The 20,487-nt window shown below is 44.8% G+C and overlaps 1 protein-coding gene across 2 annotated transcripts; it reads right to left on the bottom strand.

Moving 5' to 3' along the window:
• Positions 1-11,653: 11,653 nt before the first annotated feature.
• Positions 11,654-18,975, bottom strand: GATD1 (glutamine amidotransferase like class 1 domain containing 1). 2 transcript variants are annotated; one of them, XM_040608877.1, is made up of 8 exons: positions 18,869-18,975; positions 17,650-17,726; positions 17,177-17,282; positions 16,544-16,651; positions 15,878-15,972; positions 14,781-14,874; positions 12,862-12,973; positions 11,654-12,330 (listed from the first exon to the last, which is right to left on the bottom strand). In XM_040608877.1, the coding sequence occupies exons 1-8, from the start codon at positions 18,924-18,926 to the stop codon at positions 12,321-12,323; spliced, it is 660 nt and encodes a 219-aa protein (XP_040464811.1). In that variant the 5' UTR covers positions 18,927-18,975; the 3' UTR covers positions 11,654-12,320. The 2 variants fall into 2 exon arrangements, with proteins under 2 accessions (XP_040464811.1, XP_040464812.1); XM_040608878.1 differs by having other exon boundaries at positions 11,654-12,327; positions 18,869-18,950.
• Positions 18,976-20,487: the final 1,512 nt, after the last annotated feature.

The following is a 20,487-nucleotide window of genomic DNA, read 5'->3' as shown; positions in this document are numbered from 1 at the left end:
AACCTGCAGGTACTCTTACAAAACACACACATATTTTTATAGGAATATATAATATATATATATATATATGCACTAAACCAACTAAGCGCCAGTCCCTTCCTTTCCTCTTTCTGCAGCCAAGGCGGCAGCAGTAGTGACTTATGAGTTGGCAAACCTGGTGAATGTCATCAGAATTAGTATTTCAAGGCTTTTTAAGGGGGGGGGGGAAGGGAAGCTGTGTCTAAGAAATGTTTCTGGTTTTTGTTAAATATCAATACCACCTGTGTAAGAGCCCAAAGCAAGGTAACAGGAAGAACATGGAACTGATTGAAGCTGAAAATGCCACTGCATTACAACAGGCGCATAAGCCTCATTCAAAGACTACATTTTCAAAATCTTAAGTCTCTCAAGCAGTTAATAAAATCACTTGACAGTTGGTAATCTAAGCTGACAGAGTGAACATGTGGATACAACTCAATTGTATATTGTCTTTGGAGGAGTTACTGCTTTTCTTTATGTAATAGTAATGGGATTACTGCCAACTCTACCCCACAAATAAGGGGGTTTTGTGTTTTGAGGTTTTTGTGGGTTTGAGGGTATTTTTAAGTTCTATCACCTCCTTTCTTCACTTTCCTTAAGCTGCTGATTTTGTGAGAGAGGAACAAACAGCTATGTGGCAGCTTTCCTTGGGAATGACCTAATCCTAATACAGCACTTACCAATTACAGGGTTTTCCATTAAGCTGGGATGCTTGTGATTACATTTCATGCTGTATTTCACAAAGACTAATTAAATACATCTTATTAGTTTATGTAGGTCCAGTTCCATCAAGGGTAGACAAGAACAAGCAACAGGACAAGAGAAAATGTACCCAGGTTGTGCCACAGGCAGTTTAGATTGGATATTAGGAAAAATTTCTTCATCAAAAGGATTATTAAGCATTGGAATGGGCTGCCCAAGGAAGTGGAGTCACCATCCCTGGAGGTGTTTAAAAGACATGTTGATGCAGTGCTTAGGGACATGGTTCAGTGATGATGCACTTGGCAGTGCTGGGTTAACAGTTGGATTTGATGATCTTAAAGGTCTTTTCCAACCTAAATGATTCTGAGAGGTTCCTGTTTATATGTGGACACAATTAACTGTTTCCTGGTCAAGTTGCCTGAACTTAACCTGTTTAAAAGAAGGAAAAAAGGCAGCACTGAGGCTACAATACCTATACACACATTCTATATCCAGCTTGAATAATATAAGAAAAACTAGCCAAGGGACCAGTCAATCATTGACATCAGTGACGCGGCAGCACTGGTGTCAGGACATTGCTGTAACAACCTGGGAGCTGTTGTTTCAGCCAAAGTGACAGCTGGCTGAACGCTCACAAACCAGATGCAGGTCTGAGAACAGAACCCGTCGGCCATCTCTGCGCAGTGCTGCGCTCCTGGCTGTGCCCTGGACCTGCCCCACACGGGCCAGGAATAGTGCCAACCCACCAGAGGGAGCTGAGGCCATCTCAGGACTCATCCAAGCCCCTCTGCTTTGCAGGTGTAGGTCAGAGTGAGAAGCAGGCCACGGCAGAAAGCAAGCTGTCCAGAGGAAGGTGACCTTTCTCCCTTTCGAAGGTCAAGCAAGCATTAAAAGCTTTACCCTGCCCCCACCTCCCTATCCTGTGCCACTGGCCATCTGACCTACCAGGGCACTGTGATTTAAATCGCTGTAGTCATGACTGACCCTTGCCAGAGGGTCTGTATCCTGCTGAAAAGGAAACCGAACCCCAAGTACAGCAGAGGCACCCAGTACAAGTCTGTAAGCTCCCCGCTTTGGCTTTAGCTTTCCCAGCATCTGCTTTCTGCTCCAGGTTACGAGAGGAGAGCTGTAGCTCCTTCACAGACCACAATTTCCCAAACAGGCAAGTTTGGCTCCAGCCGGTACCAGTTACAGAAGTATGAAGTCACTGCTCCCTCAGGCAAGAGAACGAGGCTTTCAGCTGGTCCAGAAGTCACTTCCCTGGCATAGCGAAGCTGCACAGCACCACTGTGAGACTGACAGCTCCAGGGATGCCAGACCGGTGAGACCCATGGCAAACCAGCACAACCAGCGCTGCCTTCTGAAAGGTAACGCAGTTCCTGAGGAGGCACTTGCAACACGTTTTCTGAAAACTGCTACTACAATAATCACAAGAGATGACAGGGTAGGATGTGGATCCTTAGCCAGACAGAAATATTTCCCTGCCCCACAGCAACAACCCTGCTTAATCTAGCAAACTGAACGTTAAACACAACATCACAGATGAAGAGCTCGAGTATTTCCCGTATTATGAAGAGGAAGATCTGGGGCTATAGAAGCAGCAAATACAACACTGCTGTCAAGAGAGGGCTGTGTGGTTGTTGCTGGTCTCCCTGAAAAACTGATCTTTCTTCCTCACACTCACTGGCAGGCGATAAGCCTCTCTACAGGCTATAACTTCACCTGATAGCTGGATGATTTGCTGCCTGCCACAGCTTGTCGTACACCGAGACAAGCCTGTCCTAATGCCTGACCTCTTAGCAAAGGAATTAGGAGGTATTTTAGGCTGCTACTGCATTCTTACAGCCAGAAGTGTTCAGGCACAATTACACTGCAGGGAAGCTGCACAAAGCCCAGTTACCCCAGTTAGCCCTGGCCCTACTGGTCAGTCTTCATACCAACTTCATTCTAGATGCGACACAGAAGGACTGTCTTGCTTAAGGAAGGTCTTTCTGACAAAGTGCTGCCCTTTCACTTTCCCCAAAGCCTGTTTGCTCTGGAGCTTTCTCAATCAGAAAAATTGTTGGTTTCTTTCTAATATTACCTCCTAGTTAGCCCTAAAATACTGACAGATCAAAGCTGGTCACTTGGGGAATGAGAATCCCAGTAAAAGCTTCCTGCTCTGGATTCCCATGTCGCAAGCCCTGCTGAGCTGGTAACACCACGCAGCTCCGTGAGCAACCAGCTTTGTGCCGTGCAGGGTGGGAATTCAGAATCTGGGAGCTTGCTGTGAAGCTGGGCTATCAGAAGCTTTGAGCCTCTGCAAGAAATACCCCTTCTTCCTCCCTGCACCCTCACACCACCAGCACAGCCACCAGAGCGGTCATCTCACATAGCCGGGACACAGCTGGCCAGGGCCAGTAACACCACAACAAACAGAACTCTGAAGCATTCCAAAAGTTGCTCAATCAAATTCTGCAGTGAAAGGGTATGAAGAGGCAGGACAAGGTGGCTCAAGAGCAGTCAGACCTCATCCGCTTACCTACAGACACATGGTCCCCTCAAGACCAGAGGGGGCAGGAGATGAACAAGTTACACTTCCCTGTCACAGGGTCCCTTACCTGCTCTGCGAGCAGCTCCAGTTTCCCACTTCACCACTGGGGCTTCTTCCCCTCAGCACAGGCTGGGTGCTGTGCGGTGACTGGTGCAGGTGGCCAAGTCACAAAGTCCGCATCCATTCTGAAATGGAGCAAAACCGCAAAACCTACATAAACCTTCAGCCTATGTGTCTGTCCAGTCACACAAAGCACCTTTACCCCACAACTCTTCCTCAGTTTCATCCCTCTTTAGGAGGTAAAGAGGGATCCCTCCCAGGATCCTGTCCGAGCCCAGCTTACAAACTCCTTTTTAGTGTCTTCCCAGATCCCCAGACCTCCTCAGATTTATCAGGAGCAGACGTCTGTTGTCTCCCAGAAAGGTTTTCAGCTATCACAGCCACAAGGACAAGCTTCGATTCAGCAAGTAGGGACAAACAGAATGTGTGTGTGTGTGTATAAATCCTGAAGAACCAATACATACACTTTAAAAATTTATTTAAAAGCATCCTTCCACTTAATTAAACACAACCAGAGCCATAACACCTCCCAGCAGCCACAAAGAGTAAACCTTTCCAGCCTCCTGGGAGGGAAATTCTCCCTTTATGACCTGCTCTACGCCCTCAGCATGAGACAGGCTTCACCTGGGCTTCCCCAGCCCCACGGCAGAAGAGCCAGCACAGGGGGCTGCCACCAGCCCCTTCCCACAGTGCAGACTCCTGCACTGTGCTTCCTCCTGGTGCTTGTCATCCAAGTGCCAGAGCCTAGGCACCTAGGCTGCGGAGTGCTACAAACCACACCTACACGTAAGGTTGTAGTTGGCCCTCTTCAAGAGACACAACGCTCCAAACAAAGCAGGAATTACTTCGGGTTGTGCTGAGCAAGGCCAGGTCTGATTTGGGCGAGCGGGCACAGCCCCTCTGCAGGCAGAGTGCAAACACACCCCACACGGCTGCTGGTGTACCAGGCTGGGAAAGGGCATTCTTTCTACCATCCTCAAATCCCAAGAGAAAACAGTGCTGTATCTTCCCATACACGTGCATCTTGCCTACGCAGCAGGATCCTTGAAGTTTCTGTGCAAGTAGCACCTGCCATCAGAGATCCTGGCACATATCAAGAGTCCTGGAGTATTCCTGCAAGAGAAAAAACATTCATTAAACATTAGAGCCTCCAGCAACAGCAGGCTGTATTCAAAGCTCAGCAAGTGAACTAAATGAACATTTTGAACTCTTTATTTTCATTGCAATCCTCAGGCAGCGAAGTAAGTAGCAGAACTATTAAGAAAACAAACCCCCTGGAGAAAGCAAACATTGTTTAACAGACTGCCCAGACAGTTTAGCTTGGGAGCACAGAATACAGCTGGCAAATATATGATTTCTGGTTTGTTCACAGAATCAAAAAAACACACACACAAAACATGCACGTCAGCAAAGAAACAAACTCAGGACTTAAAAGCAGGATAGTTGGATGTAAAAGAGCTGAAATACCTTTTATTTGGGGTGAAATGCAACATTTTGCCTCCTGGCTTTTTCTGCAGGTATGTTTCAAAAAGAAAATGTGAAATAACCCATTTCAGAGAATTGGCTTCTTGGCTAAAAAGCATTTGTCATATTCAGTACAAAGCTGTGGAAAATGTGTTCAACACAAAAGTGCAATTTGTAGCAAATTAATTTAAAAAACCCAGAAGATAAATAATCCCAAGCTTAGGTCTGGTCTCCCTGCGGCACATTTTATTATTCATTCCTTTAGGGTACGTGCCAAGAGCCTCATGGTAAGGGCTCCTGACACACAAGACATAAAACCCCACAGTCCTTGCACAGCAGAGACGCCCAGCTGTAGGCACCCACTGCTCCAGCAGTCTGTTCGGGCTGTCCCTGGCCAGGAACTGGCCAGGCTCGGGTCTCCTGCTCTCATCCCAAGGCCAAACAGGGCTCTGCGACAAGGCTGAGCCCCACGAACCGCTGCTCCAGCCCACAGCATCGTTCAAGGCACTGGGGATTAAAATCAAAGCACGCGGCTCACAGTTTCAAACCTACCGTGCAGTCTGAATAGACCTATATACATTATTTAGTACGAGGTAACATAGGGAATAGCATATGATAACTATTAGAATACAATTAGTAGTTCAAGTTTATACAAGTAAGCATGCACTGGCAGCTCAGATCAACTTAGCTTTACTGTAGCTTACATGGAAGCAGAAGGATCAAGAAGTTTTGGAGGGACGAGCCAGGTAAAGCAGCCAGTCCAAGGGCAAAAGGCATGAAGAACTGCTGAGCTCTGATTTTCACCTGGTGACATGATTCTACCCAATTATTTCATATGGATTTTACTACTTTTACACCAGAAAATAACAGAACAGGTGATGCTGAGGAAGGACAATATTTAAGGAAATCACGCAGGGCAGCATTAGCACACGATGTTTTAGGATATGACAAAGGACTGAGGCTTTCATGGCGAAATTTCTAACTCTGCTGCTCTCATCCTCCTAAGAAAAGAAGGAGCATGGGAGAGCCAACCCTCTGGTCACAGATTACTGGGAAGCCACAGGAATAGCTTGTTGTTTCCAGCACAGCTCAGTGTAATATGCATTTTATGTGCTAATAATGTGTTAATATGCATTTTGTGCTATTGTAGCCCTGAGTGGCATCCAAGGATTTTCCTCTCTTCCAGCTGTAGCCCACCTGCCTGGCACAGGTAGAAGAAGCAGCCCTTCCTTGGGAATTCACAAGAAAAAAGGAATAACTTGGTGTTTAGGGACCGAGTTTGCTGGTGGCTGAGGAGGAATGCGAAGGTCTGTGTGGAGCAGTACCACCACCACGTGGGGAGGCTGCAGCATCCCACAGCACCTCTTCCTTTTCAAGATTCGCAGAGCAGCAATTAACTGATGAGCACAAATGCAAAGTTAACCACCCTCCCTTGTGGCGGCAGCTCTCGAATCTGAACATCCAGGTCTATGCAAACACGCAAAGCTTGGGGGAGGTGGGTGCTGGAAAAGCTTTTCCTTCCTCTTTCAGCTCCCTCTTGCATCCCATCACACAATGCACCAGGGGAGCCTGGCTGCTGCTCCCTGTGGATGCTCAGCACCTCCTGTATTCTCAAAACAAGGATGCAAGAGCAGAGGTACAGGAGAGCAGAGCTGTTAGGTAAACAGCCGCTAGGGTCCACAAAGCTGACAGCAAGTACATCAGTTTTATTTTCAGCCTCCCAGCATAGAATTTCACTTTAAAATTAGTCCCTGGAGATGCATTTATAAGGCCTATCAAATACAGCCATCAAAGGCTATTACAGACTACATTAAACAAGCCCGACAGTATCTGATAGGTACCACGTTAAATGTTAAAGCTAATCAGGATTAAAGATTCATTTCCATTTATTCTGGTACTTGTTTTGATGCACTGGCATTACAGAGGAGAGAGCAGTGCCACAGTGTTACTGGCTGCCAAGTCCCAGTGGGATGTCTGGGAGTCTTCCCAGGCTGTCTCTGATACCACCTCTGAATTCTGAGGATCTAAGATATCTCCACTGATGGCAGCTACAGTATCAAGCTTTAGGAAAGGCATGGTAACACAGAGGGCTCACAATCAAAGCCCAAGCTGTTGCTGATTTGGTCTTTCCTCATCACCTTTCACACCACGCAACCTTTTGCCCTGTAAACATTAGGTTAGTTAAACTAGAAAGATTACATTCCCATTATTGTTATAGCCACAACTTAAATTGAATTAAGGTGTAAGAAGTGTTAAAGTTGAGATCACACTCACAAGCCAGTCTGGGGGCTCACTCCAAATGTTACACCAGTTTGCAAATGTTTTGTTTGAGCATCCCGTTTCACAACTTCTGCATAAAACTGCCAGTAAAGGCTCCTATTACCTTAAAGATGTTCTGTACCTTTCCTTTATTCCTTGCAGGGACCAGCTACACAGCTTTAACAAGGGCGGTGCTGGGATGCATAGTGATACATGCTGTTGTCTCATTGGTGAAGAAATCCTTTGTGGGGATGCAATACAGGAATGTTTTTTTACAGCTGTGAGCCAACTGCTGTAAAGATTATCCTAAAGATAGCATTTAAGGATAACTCATCTGAGAAAGCCCCTTATCCATTTGGATTCATCCCACAAACTGTTTCTGCTCCATATATTGCAGAAGCACTCTGATGCTTCTAGCAGATACTTCAATGTCTGCCCCTAAGAACAGAGGAAAATATAGAACACACTCCCACGCGTTAAGCCCTGGCAAGATGTCTCACACTGTGTGTGTGGTTCCCTAAATTAAAAAAAAAAAAATCATCAGCAGCTAGATATTACCGGGAACAGACAGATTTCTAAGGGAATAAGCCTGGCTGATAACATCCCTAAGGCAAAAGCACCAAGCACTCCAGAGCACAACACAATCAGGATTTGCGTGGGTTGAAAATCTCCAGAATTACAATTTGTTTGAGAAGCAGTTTCTGGCTTTGGCACAAAAGAGCCTGTCATGTGGTTCAAATGCCAGAATCCTCTATAAACAACTGGTCACAAAGACAGCGAAACACCAAGCATTTGCAAGCCCTGCCAAAAGCTCGTCCTCCCTGCAGCATTCAAATTGCTACACTCAATCCAGCTAAGGGGGGAAAGCCGTCACGCTGCAGAACACGGGCTAAATGAGCACGGCAAGAGCTGGCATGTTTTCAGGACTCCTGATAACTGCCTCTAGCTGATTGCTCATCAGTTATACATGATTTATAACCCACATCACTAGATTGGTCATAAACATGTATCTTTACATGCAAATTAATTTTTAGCTTAAGATTAGTATGCATGGTCACGGAGCAGACACAACACTAACTGTACCACAAGCTAAGACACTGACAAAGGTCAACAGGCACAAGGCAAGAAGAAGCAACATCTCACCTATGCTAATGCCCCTGCAAAAACCCAGCTGCTGAGATTTGTCAGTGTCTTGTTAAGCATGACTGGGTAAGAATAGTATTTAAAACTGGACCCCTGAGCAGTTTGAACATGCTGTATTCTTACAACCAGGGAGAGGAGAACCCATGCCATTTTAAGGCATGGTATCATGTGCTGCAAGACAAACTCAGGATAAATATCACTGTTCGGATGCCTGGGATGTGATGCTGCACTGGCCTGCTTCTCAGTTTCACCAGGAAGAAAGCATAGCACACAAGGTACAGGAGACAAACCAAGGTATTCAAACTCCTCACACAGGAAGCTTAAAATGCAAGACTTAACCAAAAATCAGTCTTCTTTCCATAATGTCACTTCAGAATTTTAGTTGATGTAAATACCTTTTAAGCAAAAAATAAATTAAAAGAAAATACCAAGTGTTACATCTTTAGAACAATTAACAGGGAACTAAATACCTAAGCAATACCTCAAGCTATAGACATGCTGCAGCCTTTGAAGCCTGTACTTCAACCCTGCTGGTTTTAGTTTCAAAGTAAACAGGAGTTACAGAAATAGGCTGATGTGTTGTTGAAAGCTTCTGTACAGTCAAGTGGTTTACTGCCACATTGAAAGCTTTTCCAAAATGAAAAACTAGATGAAAACTTACAAAGAGGTCATCAACACTATGTATCATTCCTGACTATTAATCTGGACACATGTGGTAAAGGAAAGTAAAATAACAAGCAAAAATGATGGAATACTGCCTTCGTTTTAACCCACTGACATAACACCCCCCCAAAAAACAGAGTAAAACTGTCTTGAGTATATCTGGCATGACATGAAACAGCTTCACATGCTTTCTATTTTAATCTTTTCCCACAGTCTTAGAATAATTTTTTCCAGTCCTTAGCTAAAGTTGGTCATACTGTATGAGAACTTAGAAGAGCCATCGTAATTGCTCACAGCTTGTCGGCACAGTGTTTAAAGGTGACTGAACGCTAGCCCACCATCCACACGAGAGAGGGGGCTGTTTTACCAGTCGTTTTGCTTTGCTGCTAGCAGTGACGCCACATCCACGCAGCCAGCGTCCTCGTCACCCGCACCAGCGCTGTAGGCACAGACACTTGCAAACACCACCTCTGCAGCCACTTCCCGCTGGACCCTGCCATTCTTCCTCTATTCTGCCAGAGCAGCTTCAGCACTGGAGACAGTTTAGATTACTGAGGAGACAGAAATGGATGTGTGATGTGAAAGAAAGGTGCTCACAGCAACTCCTGTTTATCTGCTCCCCTATGGGAAGAACAAGGAAATGTTAGAAAAAACTAAAAGGCAGAGTACTTCCCAACATTGGCACACAGCGGTTCCAACAGGCCTGGGCTGCCACAAAAAAAAAAGGACAAACAGTGCAATAGGGAACTGATCAAAGCCTGTAGTGCTCTGAATACTGTTTGTTCACCTGGCAGCTTATCAACAAGCCTGGGCAGAACTTTACAATTAAGGAATGAAAACAGGACACGGCGTAGACAGCAATATTCTATTTTTACAGGCAGGCAACGTCAAAATCACTAGACCTTTCAAAGTCAAATGGAAGCAGCCTCAATGGTAAAACAGACTAATAGCCTCTCAGACTCCCACTTCAGAAACTGAGCAACAGGCCCTGAGCCAAAGTTGACCTCTAGACAAACCTGCCAACCAAACATTAAGTATATATTTAGTATCCAATCATTAGCAAACCATGCATGATCCTTAGCGAAAGATGTAGCTTAGATAAAGAGTAATCCTGAGCGAAGCTATCTGTGGTGCATCCTTCCTTGCTTAGAGGCAGGTGGACCAGGCAACGAAACCAGATGTTCAGCCTTGTTTGGAAACCAGTGGTTATAATCCAGTAGATAAGGGAGCTTTCTTTGGTTCCTCCTTGAGCCCCGGCCAGGCTTTGGTGGGATCTGAGAGGAGAGTGAAACCAGTTGTTTCTGCATTTACAAGTAGGTGAGCTTGTTTATTCAATACAGTATAAATGCTGGACCCTCTTGCAGTGACTTGGGAGACCTCCCCTACAAGGGGACACCCTGCGTAGACTCCCCAGTTGCCAGGACAGGCTCTCCACATCCTCACTGCAGCAGGGGCGGATCTGGATGATGGTAATGTAGTAGGGCAACGGGTGATCTCTTTCTTACTCACTACAGCCAACCCTGAGTAGTAATGATTAGGTGCATTGCCTTGCTTATCTGTTTTATTGCTTGAAATCAGGGTACTTTATGCTAATCCTTCTGTATGCACATACTGCCTTATTTTCTGCATTAATTTGAAACAAACAGTAATTCAAGATTATTTTCTGTACTGGTGTCTGTGTGCTATCCACTGACCCTGTAGAACAGCTTTGCAGCTGCAGTCAGTTGTGGCAAAGCTCTCACAACTCAGAAGCCACATAAAGTTGCACCCACCTCCTCCAGGCCCACCAAGTTCCCTGCTCAAGCTATCAGTGGAGTCCAGGGCATGAAGTTTCACCTCCTCCATCTAAATAAAGCTTTTGGTGGCAGATTATCTCCTTGCTGTAGGTGCACAGCATTCAACACAGAACTACCCCAATTCTAAATACTAAATACAAAAACTTTTCACATCACTTCAGCAGACAGCCCACTAGAAATCCAGACAAAGTACACCCCAATGGTGACAGAGGTCAACAAATCCCTACAGCAACTTGCCAGGAATCAGAATTTAAGTTATCAAAAAGCTCTTTGATAGTTTAATTTCTATCAATGCCTAATGTTAATTTCAATTTCTAACTTTAATTTCTATTAAAACAAAAAAATATGTGAACTGGGCTCCAAAATACAACCGCAGAAGACCCAACAAATCTCACAGCAGATTACCTTTTAAAAATTACAAAGAAGTCTTGAGACAGAACTGAAAAAACTGAATTTCTACAGAAAAGACATAAAATTACCCTGCTTGATGACTAGTTCTAACCAATGTGTCGTATTATCCCATTAAGAAAGAAAAGCAACCACAAAGGTTCTTTCCCTCACAGAGCACTGCAGAAATGCTGCCCTCTGTTCCAAGAGGGAAGGAAAAATGTCAGTCTGCCTACTTTCCCATAGGTTTTAGTATGCTAGAGCTTGCAATAATGAAAAATATTCTTGGTCTGATTATTCCTTTCCATGTTCAACTTCAAGCCACATCTGCTGCTCAAAAGGAAAGAGAAGGGCAGATTTCATCTTACAGCTGGTTCCTCAGATAACATGGTCCACACTAGCTGCCTACATTTTTTACTTCCTTTGTTCATAAAATTCCAGCACGAAGCAACTGCAACATACTTGCCAGAGAAGTATTTCAAACATTTCAAAGAGAACAAAAAATTATAACATAAGCACCACAAAGGAGAACAGATAACCAGTGAGAAGACCATTTAAAAACAGCTGACCAAACTCTTTAAACAGAAGTCCGATAATGTGAACAGGCAAGGACGAAAACAAGGGCACATTTGCCAACAGTATCACCAGCAAGCTGCCTTCAGACAACTGGCTCTGCTTTATTCAGTGTTTAGCTAAGCATTTTCCATCCTATTCCAAGTATATCCAAGTGTCCCAGACACATTCAGAGTTCAGACAGTAACTTTGTGACCTACCAAATGAGAATACATCTGACATTGCAATTCCATGAAGCTTTAGGTGTAGATTTTGATATTTTGAACACAAACACCAGATGGCTCACAGAGCTCCAAGTGCTTGCTCTTTGGGGCAGTTACTAACAATCAGTATAACTGTCAACCTAGAGCAAGGTCTTCAGCTTCAGTAATTTGTATCCACAGCACCAACTGCTCCGTTTGTTGGGTTTGGGTGTTTCTTTTTTAAAGGACAGTTCCCCACATCTGTAAGTCAAGGGTCCAGAAAGAAGCAGTGAAAAAAGATGTAGCAACAAAAATGCAAGGTGGTTTCATAGTCACTTCTCAAGTGTGATGCACTTCTATGTTTTCTTCACAACCTTCATCCATTCTATGTATGCAAAACCTGACATTGCTACTCCACTGTCACAGTCACTTCATAGTCCAGGGCAGAAATTTAGAGGGATGTTTTATCCAGTTACCAGACAAGAAAATCCTTAGCCTGCTGGCTCTTCATCCATCCTGTTTGGAAAGACACCTCCTTCTTCATTTCCTGCTGAATGAAATACATCCAAACATGACACCTGTTAGTCCACAGCCAGGAAAGGACTTCTAACACACATTCATCTGAACTAAAGAATTTTTTTTATGGTTATTTCTAGGTGTTCCTTCTAGCTGACAAGACAAAAGACAGTCAGACAGCCAAGCCCTTACCAAAGGACTTCAATCCACTCCTTCCCAGAATCCCCAAACACAGCTGACTAAATGCTAACTTGCCAAAGCACAAAGAAAAAGACACAAGAGATGTTTCTCTCAACAGGAATGCCGTAGTGAAGCCTATTCTGCATTTCACTTTATCAGTCCTGATAAGACAGCTAGGCATTTCCCAACCAATTTACCTTTTATTAATATCACAAATGCTTTTTACCAAGAGACATAACTGATTAACAGCTAGATCAAACAAAGATGACATGTGCTTCAGCAGTTAACTAAAGGGAAAAAAAAGTCCATTGGGGGACAATATTCCTGAAACCAAAAGATGCTCACCACTGTCTGTTCCTAAGTCTTATCTCCCACATTGCCTCACCTGACATTGCAAAGAATAAGAAGATTCTGGACGGCAGGAAGAGTGGAATTTTCATTCTGTCCTGTCACCAGGTGTCTGTCCAGCACAACATGTACAGCATCTGGAATGCTGGCTAAATACAGGAGAAAAAGCAAAAGCATTGTGTTAGTGGACACCACTTCAATGTCAGTATCACAACCCTGATAAAACTAAAACAAAAGTTAACTATTTTGACCATACAGGTTTGCTGGGTAACTTGACATGCTGATCTATAACAACCGCGACAGGGACAATCTTGAGCCCCTAATCTTGAAACAATTTCACTGCAAAGTCCTTCTCCGAAAGGCCAGCAGGGCCAGTCTCATCATTCAGTTAACACTAGGTGGGTAACATGCACTCATCAAGAGATTGTCATAATAAAACCCTCAAATTATATATTTTAAAATTGTAGTCACCCTGTGATACAATGTAAGCTCTTCTCATGTAGGATATCAAAGTTGTAATCACCATACTACAAAGAACCTGCAGAAAAATACTTATTTTCTGTCCTATAATATCCTGACATGTTAATATCTACCAGGAATTGTTCAGTACTCCAACTAGCATTTTTAAGTTACCTCATTTCAGATAGAGCCATTAGTTTTTCAGTAATGAACAACTCTTGTTTTCTTTCCCTTCTCACAGCTACTGACTGCCTAAATACAGGCCAAGCGCCTTCAAACCACACATGCTTTTTTCCTCTTCTTGCTGGACTCATTATGCAGAAGGTGGCGGCAGCAGCCCATGTGAAAAGCATCAAGATGCCATTTAAACACAGAAACAGGCAGTCAGCAGCATGGATGGAAGAGAATGAAGCAAAGAATATACAGCAGTTTGATAAGACAGTGGTGTTTCTTCTCAGTGAAAAACAGAAGAATGGCATTAGGAGCCTGGTTCTGTTTCCTATCCAGGCCATGTGCATAGTTAATCTCTAATCTAGCCACTTTAACTGAATCAATTCAATAGGTGGAACTATTCTGCTGAAGGATGACTTAAATACCACAGGCATCTCATTATTCTCTTAAGGATTCTAAAAAAAATTACCTAAACAAAACAGGAGACTGAACAACAGCTGCAACTGAAGAATAGGGCCATTTACAGCTCATTATTTAATTCTCCCTGTAGCTCTTCAGTACTGCAGGAACGCAGCATGTAAAGGAAAATGACACTTTTCCCTGCACATCCAATTGAGGAAAAAGTGACATTTCTGTGCTTGAATGGATTTAATTTCTCTTACAGGACTGAACTTCAGATTTTGCAGTTCAAAGTCAAACTTTTACATTTTGACTAATAATAATTAATGAAATTAGTAACAAAGCAAGAAAATACTAAAAAGCCAGATCTAGCTAGAGTAAAATAGTTCTGCTAAAAGGCAACTAATCAGAGCAACCAAAACGCTATGCAGCCTAGCACCTCCAGCTTTAATTAACGAAGCATTTGCTTGAATAGAAGACAACCCCAAAATCAAGAACTTAACCTCTCCCAGCAGCGGACATGGTCTCTGCCGCACAGGAAGGCAGCAGCTGCGGCACAACACCTCCGTACAGACACAGGCTGCGCATCTGCAGAGCGACAGCAGCTCCCCTGCTCACACCCTTCCCTGCAGCACAAGTTCTTTGTTCATAGCAGGACAAGCAACCTCACGTTTACCTTGGGGTGTAAGAGCATCTGTGGACAACCACGGAGAACAGTGCACGGTACTGTACTGCCCTACTTCTCCACACACAGTATTTTGTGGCATTTATTATTAAAACACTCACTGTTTATATTCCTAAAGTGGGAATGCAAGATGAGATAGCCTGTCAGAGTCCTGTTCAGCTGTGTAAAACTGGCACATACACATTCATTTCCAGAATGCAGCCACGAAACATGAAGACCTGGACAACAGAAGAGTGACATACCACTAAATGTAGCTCCAGAGTCTTTCACAAAATCTTCCACAATAATGGATAAACTGGCAAAATTAGGCTGCCTCACTAGTTCATACACAGAGGGCTGAAAAAGATCAAAAGGAAGTAAGTCTGTCTTGCTTTTTACAGAATGACACCCAGCAATTTCTGCATAGCAACTAGACACTGAACAGTGTGCATGCAATTAACTTCAAAAAGCGCAGACCTGTTTGGATGCTGACACAAACATTTGGACACAAGTGCCATGCCACTTGCAGAGTCCAAACAACAGTACTCTGCTTTCTAAATGAATAGGGGAATCTGCTTACATGCAGAGAAAAATAAGAAGTACTTAGTTTTTATATGCACAGGAGGAAACAGAATTTTATGGTTTCCATAGTAACTGTAGCTAGGTCACATCATGCCTTATTTTAAATATTTTGTCATGGACTGTAGTGCCAAATACAAGCACATCAGGACACTGACAGTTTTTGCGAGTCCCATAAACTTAATTTCTTAACTTTGCATGTAAATTTTCAACCCTGTAAGTTGTACTATAGAGGTTTGCATCACCTCAGCACACAGGTGCAACTGCCATATAAGTAGTCTGTGAGGAGAGATATAACTGTACAGTAAATAAAATATCAACAGTATCTAGCTACATTTTTTTTTATTACAAGCCAGTGTGTACAAACTGCCTTTTCCCCCCTAGAGCTTCCTCTACCTTTTAAAATAAGACAGCACCTTGAGAAATATAACCTACCTCCAGCATTCATGAAGCAAAAAAAAAATTCTTAAGAGCCCTCAACTATGAATTCAAAAAGCTGCAGCAGACATTTCCAGCATTTTAAAGTTTACTGAACCATCAGCAGGCAAACACTTTTCACATGACAGTGAAGTGCGACAACCCCTCCACACGCTCACTGCTGGTCCCCTTTGCTAATGATAACTTTCCACATCTTGCACATAAACCAAGGGTACCAAACTGATGATTTATATTTGTAGGAACTTCTAGGATAAGACCAAATCTACCAGCACCTGAAATCACAGGTCTCCCACACAGCAAAAAAGCCCCCAAACAGCAAAAGTCACCTGAAAGTTCAACCTACCCCTGTCAGGCTGTATCCCTGAAATACCCAGGATTTATCCTCATTGGTGGCACAACACAAAGCTGCAACTCCATGTCCAATCGCACAGATCGGCTCTAGAGAAATACCAAAGCATATTTGTGAGCATCTTCAAATAGCCAAAACCTAGATGAGTTAATGAGATTCTTCAACATTACAGCATGTTGCCTTCCTGTAATAAAATTATACTGCACCATTTATAGCCTCTTAGGCTCCTGCACACTACAGTAAGAATTATGCCAGTCTTGCAGAGTTACTAGCTATTAACTCCAAGTCCAGAGACAGCAGCAATCAGAAAAACACATACTCAAATGGTAAGTGAGAAGCACACACAAGTCTTGATTAACTACAGCCTTAATGATGATCCTGGTACACTTCACATTTGGCTCTAGACCTTGAATCCCATCAACGTGGAGACAGCTATTTCTGTGTCACTGTAAGGCAGAAAACCCCCTTCTGATACAAGCATTGAAAAGCTACTGATAAGGTTACTCTTCGAGAGAAGATACATTTCTCTAAAGCAGCTCCTTCCAGTTCTGAATGCTCTTCAGCTACGGAAACATTTTAAAGTCATTGGAAGGCAACACTCTTAAGTGAACAGTACAGTAGTACTATTTTATTTAACAATATTTAACAATGTTCACCTACTGTTCTCAGTGCTGAAGTGCTGCAATATCTTAGCCAGGTACCCACTGTTTGCAAGGTCAGTCATAGCCCCAGGACAGTTTGGAATCAGCAGCGCGTGGTACCTAGCGCCTAGTAAGGAGGAAAGGATAAACCAATTGTAATACCAGTAACAAACAAAAGCCTGACCATAAATCCATTTCAGATTTGACATAGTTGAGACAATACCACACAGGTCAGTCAAAAACTGTGTAAACCAAATTAACTAAAGAAACTAACAGATCTATACGGAGTCCAGAAAAAGGTCCTTTTTAGGACAAAGAACACGCGTTTGATACACCATTCTTACCCAGGCAAAACTTGAAACTGTTATGTCTGCTAGCCTCTACTTTAGCAAAGTATTTATTTTTACAAAACAACACTACAGAGTGTGTTTATATACACAGAAACAGACTATATATATTGTGTATGTATACATAGGAGGAAACTACCAATCCAAGATAAATAAGAAAGTAACAACTGCAGCTGGTAGGGCTTCCTCTTAAAACACTTGTTTTACATCTTTTCTGTGTCATTCTTCCCTAAGGGCCTAACATTAAGCAGCATCTGTTTCCCCGATAAATGAAGATGACATACTAGCCAACAACAATCCCTTACCATCAATCGACTCCAACTTGGCAGGGTTTGCGTACGATTTCATACGAAAGTCCTGTACCCAGCGCATGTTGCTCTCGTTCACATCCACAAAATCAATTGATTTCCCCTAGGGGAAGCATGGTTCAAAGGCTGTCGTTAGGATCACTGAAAAAACATCCACTACATTTCTTGAAGCATAACCATGTGGGATTTCGAGATACTTCAGTTCTCACAGATCTGAAGCTCTCCATTTTTCCCACTGAAGCCATGCTTCTAATAGCACTCCCTCTGCTCTTCGTGGGTAACAGATACTGGATGAAGAAGTTCAAAACCACACTACAGGAAGCATGCATTCACTTCAATATTAAGACAACAAAATTAAGTCCTTTAATTTGTAAGGCCAATAAGACACCTCTCCGAAAAGTTTAGTATAATTCTCTCTTGTCACTTGAAATATCAATTGGTTTCAGACTGAAATCACAGAAATCACTTACCCCTGGAGTTGCGACTTGCAGATTAAAAGCCGAGCTAGTCAGCGTAAAGCAGTGAAGGAACGACTGGGCTGACACGCCTGAAAAACAGAGTCCAACAACTTAAGGAAACAACTACATTTTAATCCCAGCCACACTATGTAGTCTTACCTAGCCAAGTACACGAGCTTGGTTTTTTGATCATCTTAAAAGCTCTCAGTAATTCCAGACTTATTTTAAGATGGAAGAAATGCACCGCCACCATTATAGGCAAACAACGTATTGAGAAACACATGACAAGTATGCCGTTTGCTCTGGCTGGGGGGTTAACAGGCAGGAGCGAAGGAAATTTGGCTTCGCTCAGGTACACGTGCAAGGGCAGCGCTGGTGCTGGCACATGCCAAGGGGAAACCAGCCCGCATCCAACGGCACAGCTGCGTGCAGAGGAACACACAGACACGTGTGCATTGCAGGTGGGCATCTACAGAAAGCGAGCACATCTGCGCACCACACAGCTGCACAAGCAGGAGCAGCGCGTGTGCACGGCTGGGCAGAGCAAGGCTGAGCAGCCAGCCTGCACGTGGGACCGCACAGCTGAGCCGCACGCCTGCACACGCACACACTGCCGAGCCGCGGTGACCCTTGCACACGCACGGCACACCTGAGCTGCGGTCACTCTTGCACACGCACGGCACACCTGTGCCACATGCCTGCACACGCACGGCACACCCGAGCTGCGGTCACTCTTGCACACGCACGGCACACCTGTGCCACATGCCTGCACACACACGGCACACCCGAGCTGCGGTCACTCTTGCACACGCACGGCACACCTGTGCCACATGCCTGCACACACACCACACAGCTGAGCCGCGGTCACTCTTGCACACGCACGGCACACCTGTGCCACATGCCTGCACACACACCACACAGCTGAGCCGCGGCGACTCTTGCACACGCACGGCACAGCTGAGCCGCACGCCTGCACACGCGCACACCCCTGAGCCGCACGCACACACCGCTGTGCAAGCGGCGCCGCGGGCTGCGGTGCGGGCACACGCGTGGCAGGACGGTGCCGCGCTCGGTGCCGCCGACGCACGGCGCAGCCCAGGCCACGGGGCGACACCGGCCCGGCCCAGGGCGCAGCGGGCCCGCACGCAGGGCCGGGCCGCACCCCGGGGCACCGCGGGCCGCGGGAGCGGAGCCGGCCGGCCCGGGGCTCCCCCCGCCCCGAGAGTCTCACCCGCGGCGGCGGCGCTGGCGACGATGAGGCAGGTGGGCTTGGCCAGCCGGTCCGACATGGCGCGGGGCGCGGCGGGGCGCGGCGGCGGCGGAGGGGGGCGGCGCCTCATGGGCCGCGCCTGCGCGGGGGGCGGGGACGGCTGGGGGGCGGGAACACGCTGCGGTGCGACGGGGATAGCCCGGGGTGCCCGTAGCGCCGCGGTGCCTTTTGAAGCCGTCGGGAGCTGCATGGTGGATCCTGCGGGTCACCTGGTGGCACGCCCCACCTGCCTCCCCTCCGCTACCGTGCAACGGTTTTGTTTTGTTTTTTTATTTTGGTTTTTTTTTTGCATGAGAATTGCAAACTAAATAAAGCCATCCCAGCATCTCAAACTGTCCGTCTCATGCTTCATATCTGGTCCAGGTTGTATCCCCTGTGCGTGCTCTTAAGTTTTGAAGGGGCCTTTATTCTGCAAGAAAAATGTTCAGGTTTTTGCAGCTCTCGCTGCTTTTGGCTCCGTGGCTCACCGGAGGAAAAGTAACTTTTCTAAACCTTCTTCAGCTTATGAATCTGTGTTTTGCATCTCTGTGTTAATAGGTTTATCTCTTGATGATTGCTACTGTATTAGAAAGAGACAATGACAGTATAAAGCCATAGATACAAAACAAAGACAGTACAATTCTACCATTCTTTTTGTTTGTTTATTTGAAAATAAATGTATTCCAGCCTGGATTCCTAAAGGAAATGTAGCTTACACCATCAGGCTGGCTGCTTGTCCATCTCCTCAATCATCTATCTCTATTTTTTTTTTTTTCTCTCCAAAAGTGTTCTGAAACTGTAGGCTGGTTCACTGTGGAGGTAACCTGGATGTTCCTCTCTTTGCTCCAGCTTAGCTACCAGAAAATAATTTAAAAAAGAAAAAACCCGAAGCCTATCTTTCACTGTCCAGTTCAGCTACTATGCGGGGACTTAGTGCCACTCCAGCAGCCTAAGCCTTTATGGCATGGAGCATCACATTTACACTCTTTACGCATGCTTGTGAAGCCAGTGCTTTTTTCCTAAATCCAAGAGCAGAATGGAAACCACTGTCTCAAATCCTACTCCATCAGTCTTCTCACCCTCCCTAGACTGCCCAAAATACAAAACATCAGAGGACTTGACAATGATTTAAGGTGAAGACGTAGAAAAAAATGTGAGAGTGCCCTGGTTGCTGGGAGATTAAATTGTACAAGTGATGTCTTAATACTTGATCTTCCATTGCTCAGTAGGTGGCAATGCCTCAGTTTTACCAGAACACCGCTTTGCAAATGGTCTTCTGTTGAATTCTTCTCCAGCAAGCGCCCTATGTGCTTTGCAGCCCCTCTCGGCTTAATTCAGCAGGTTAACAAGCATGAGTAGTAACTATCACTGTGTCAGGATCACAAAGACAATACAAATTATTTGCTGCTTTGCACAGACTGGTTTTTTTTGATAGAGCCTGGACGTTATGGTTAAGTGAAGTCAGCTGAGTGCTTCCTCTTCAAACCTGGTCTGGTAAAATCTAACTGCTGTGTTTCTCATTTAAAGCACACATCTTATTTAAAGTGTGTTTAAAGCTGATGTCTCATGTAAGGCGTCCTTTCCTGTGGCTAAATGACGGC

Source organism: Falco naumanni, chromosome 10 (assembly GCF_017639655.2).
Source record: "Falco naumanni isolate bFalNau1 chromosome 10, bFalNau1.pat, whole genome shotgun sequence".
NCBI lineage: Eukaryota > Metazoa > Chordata > Aves > Falconiformes > Falconidae > Falco > Falco naumanni.
This window is presented reverse-complemented; position numbering and strand designations above follow the sequence as displayed.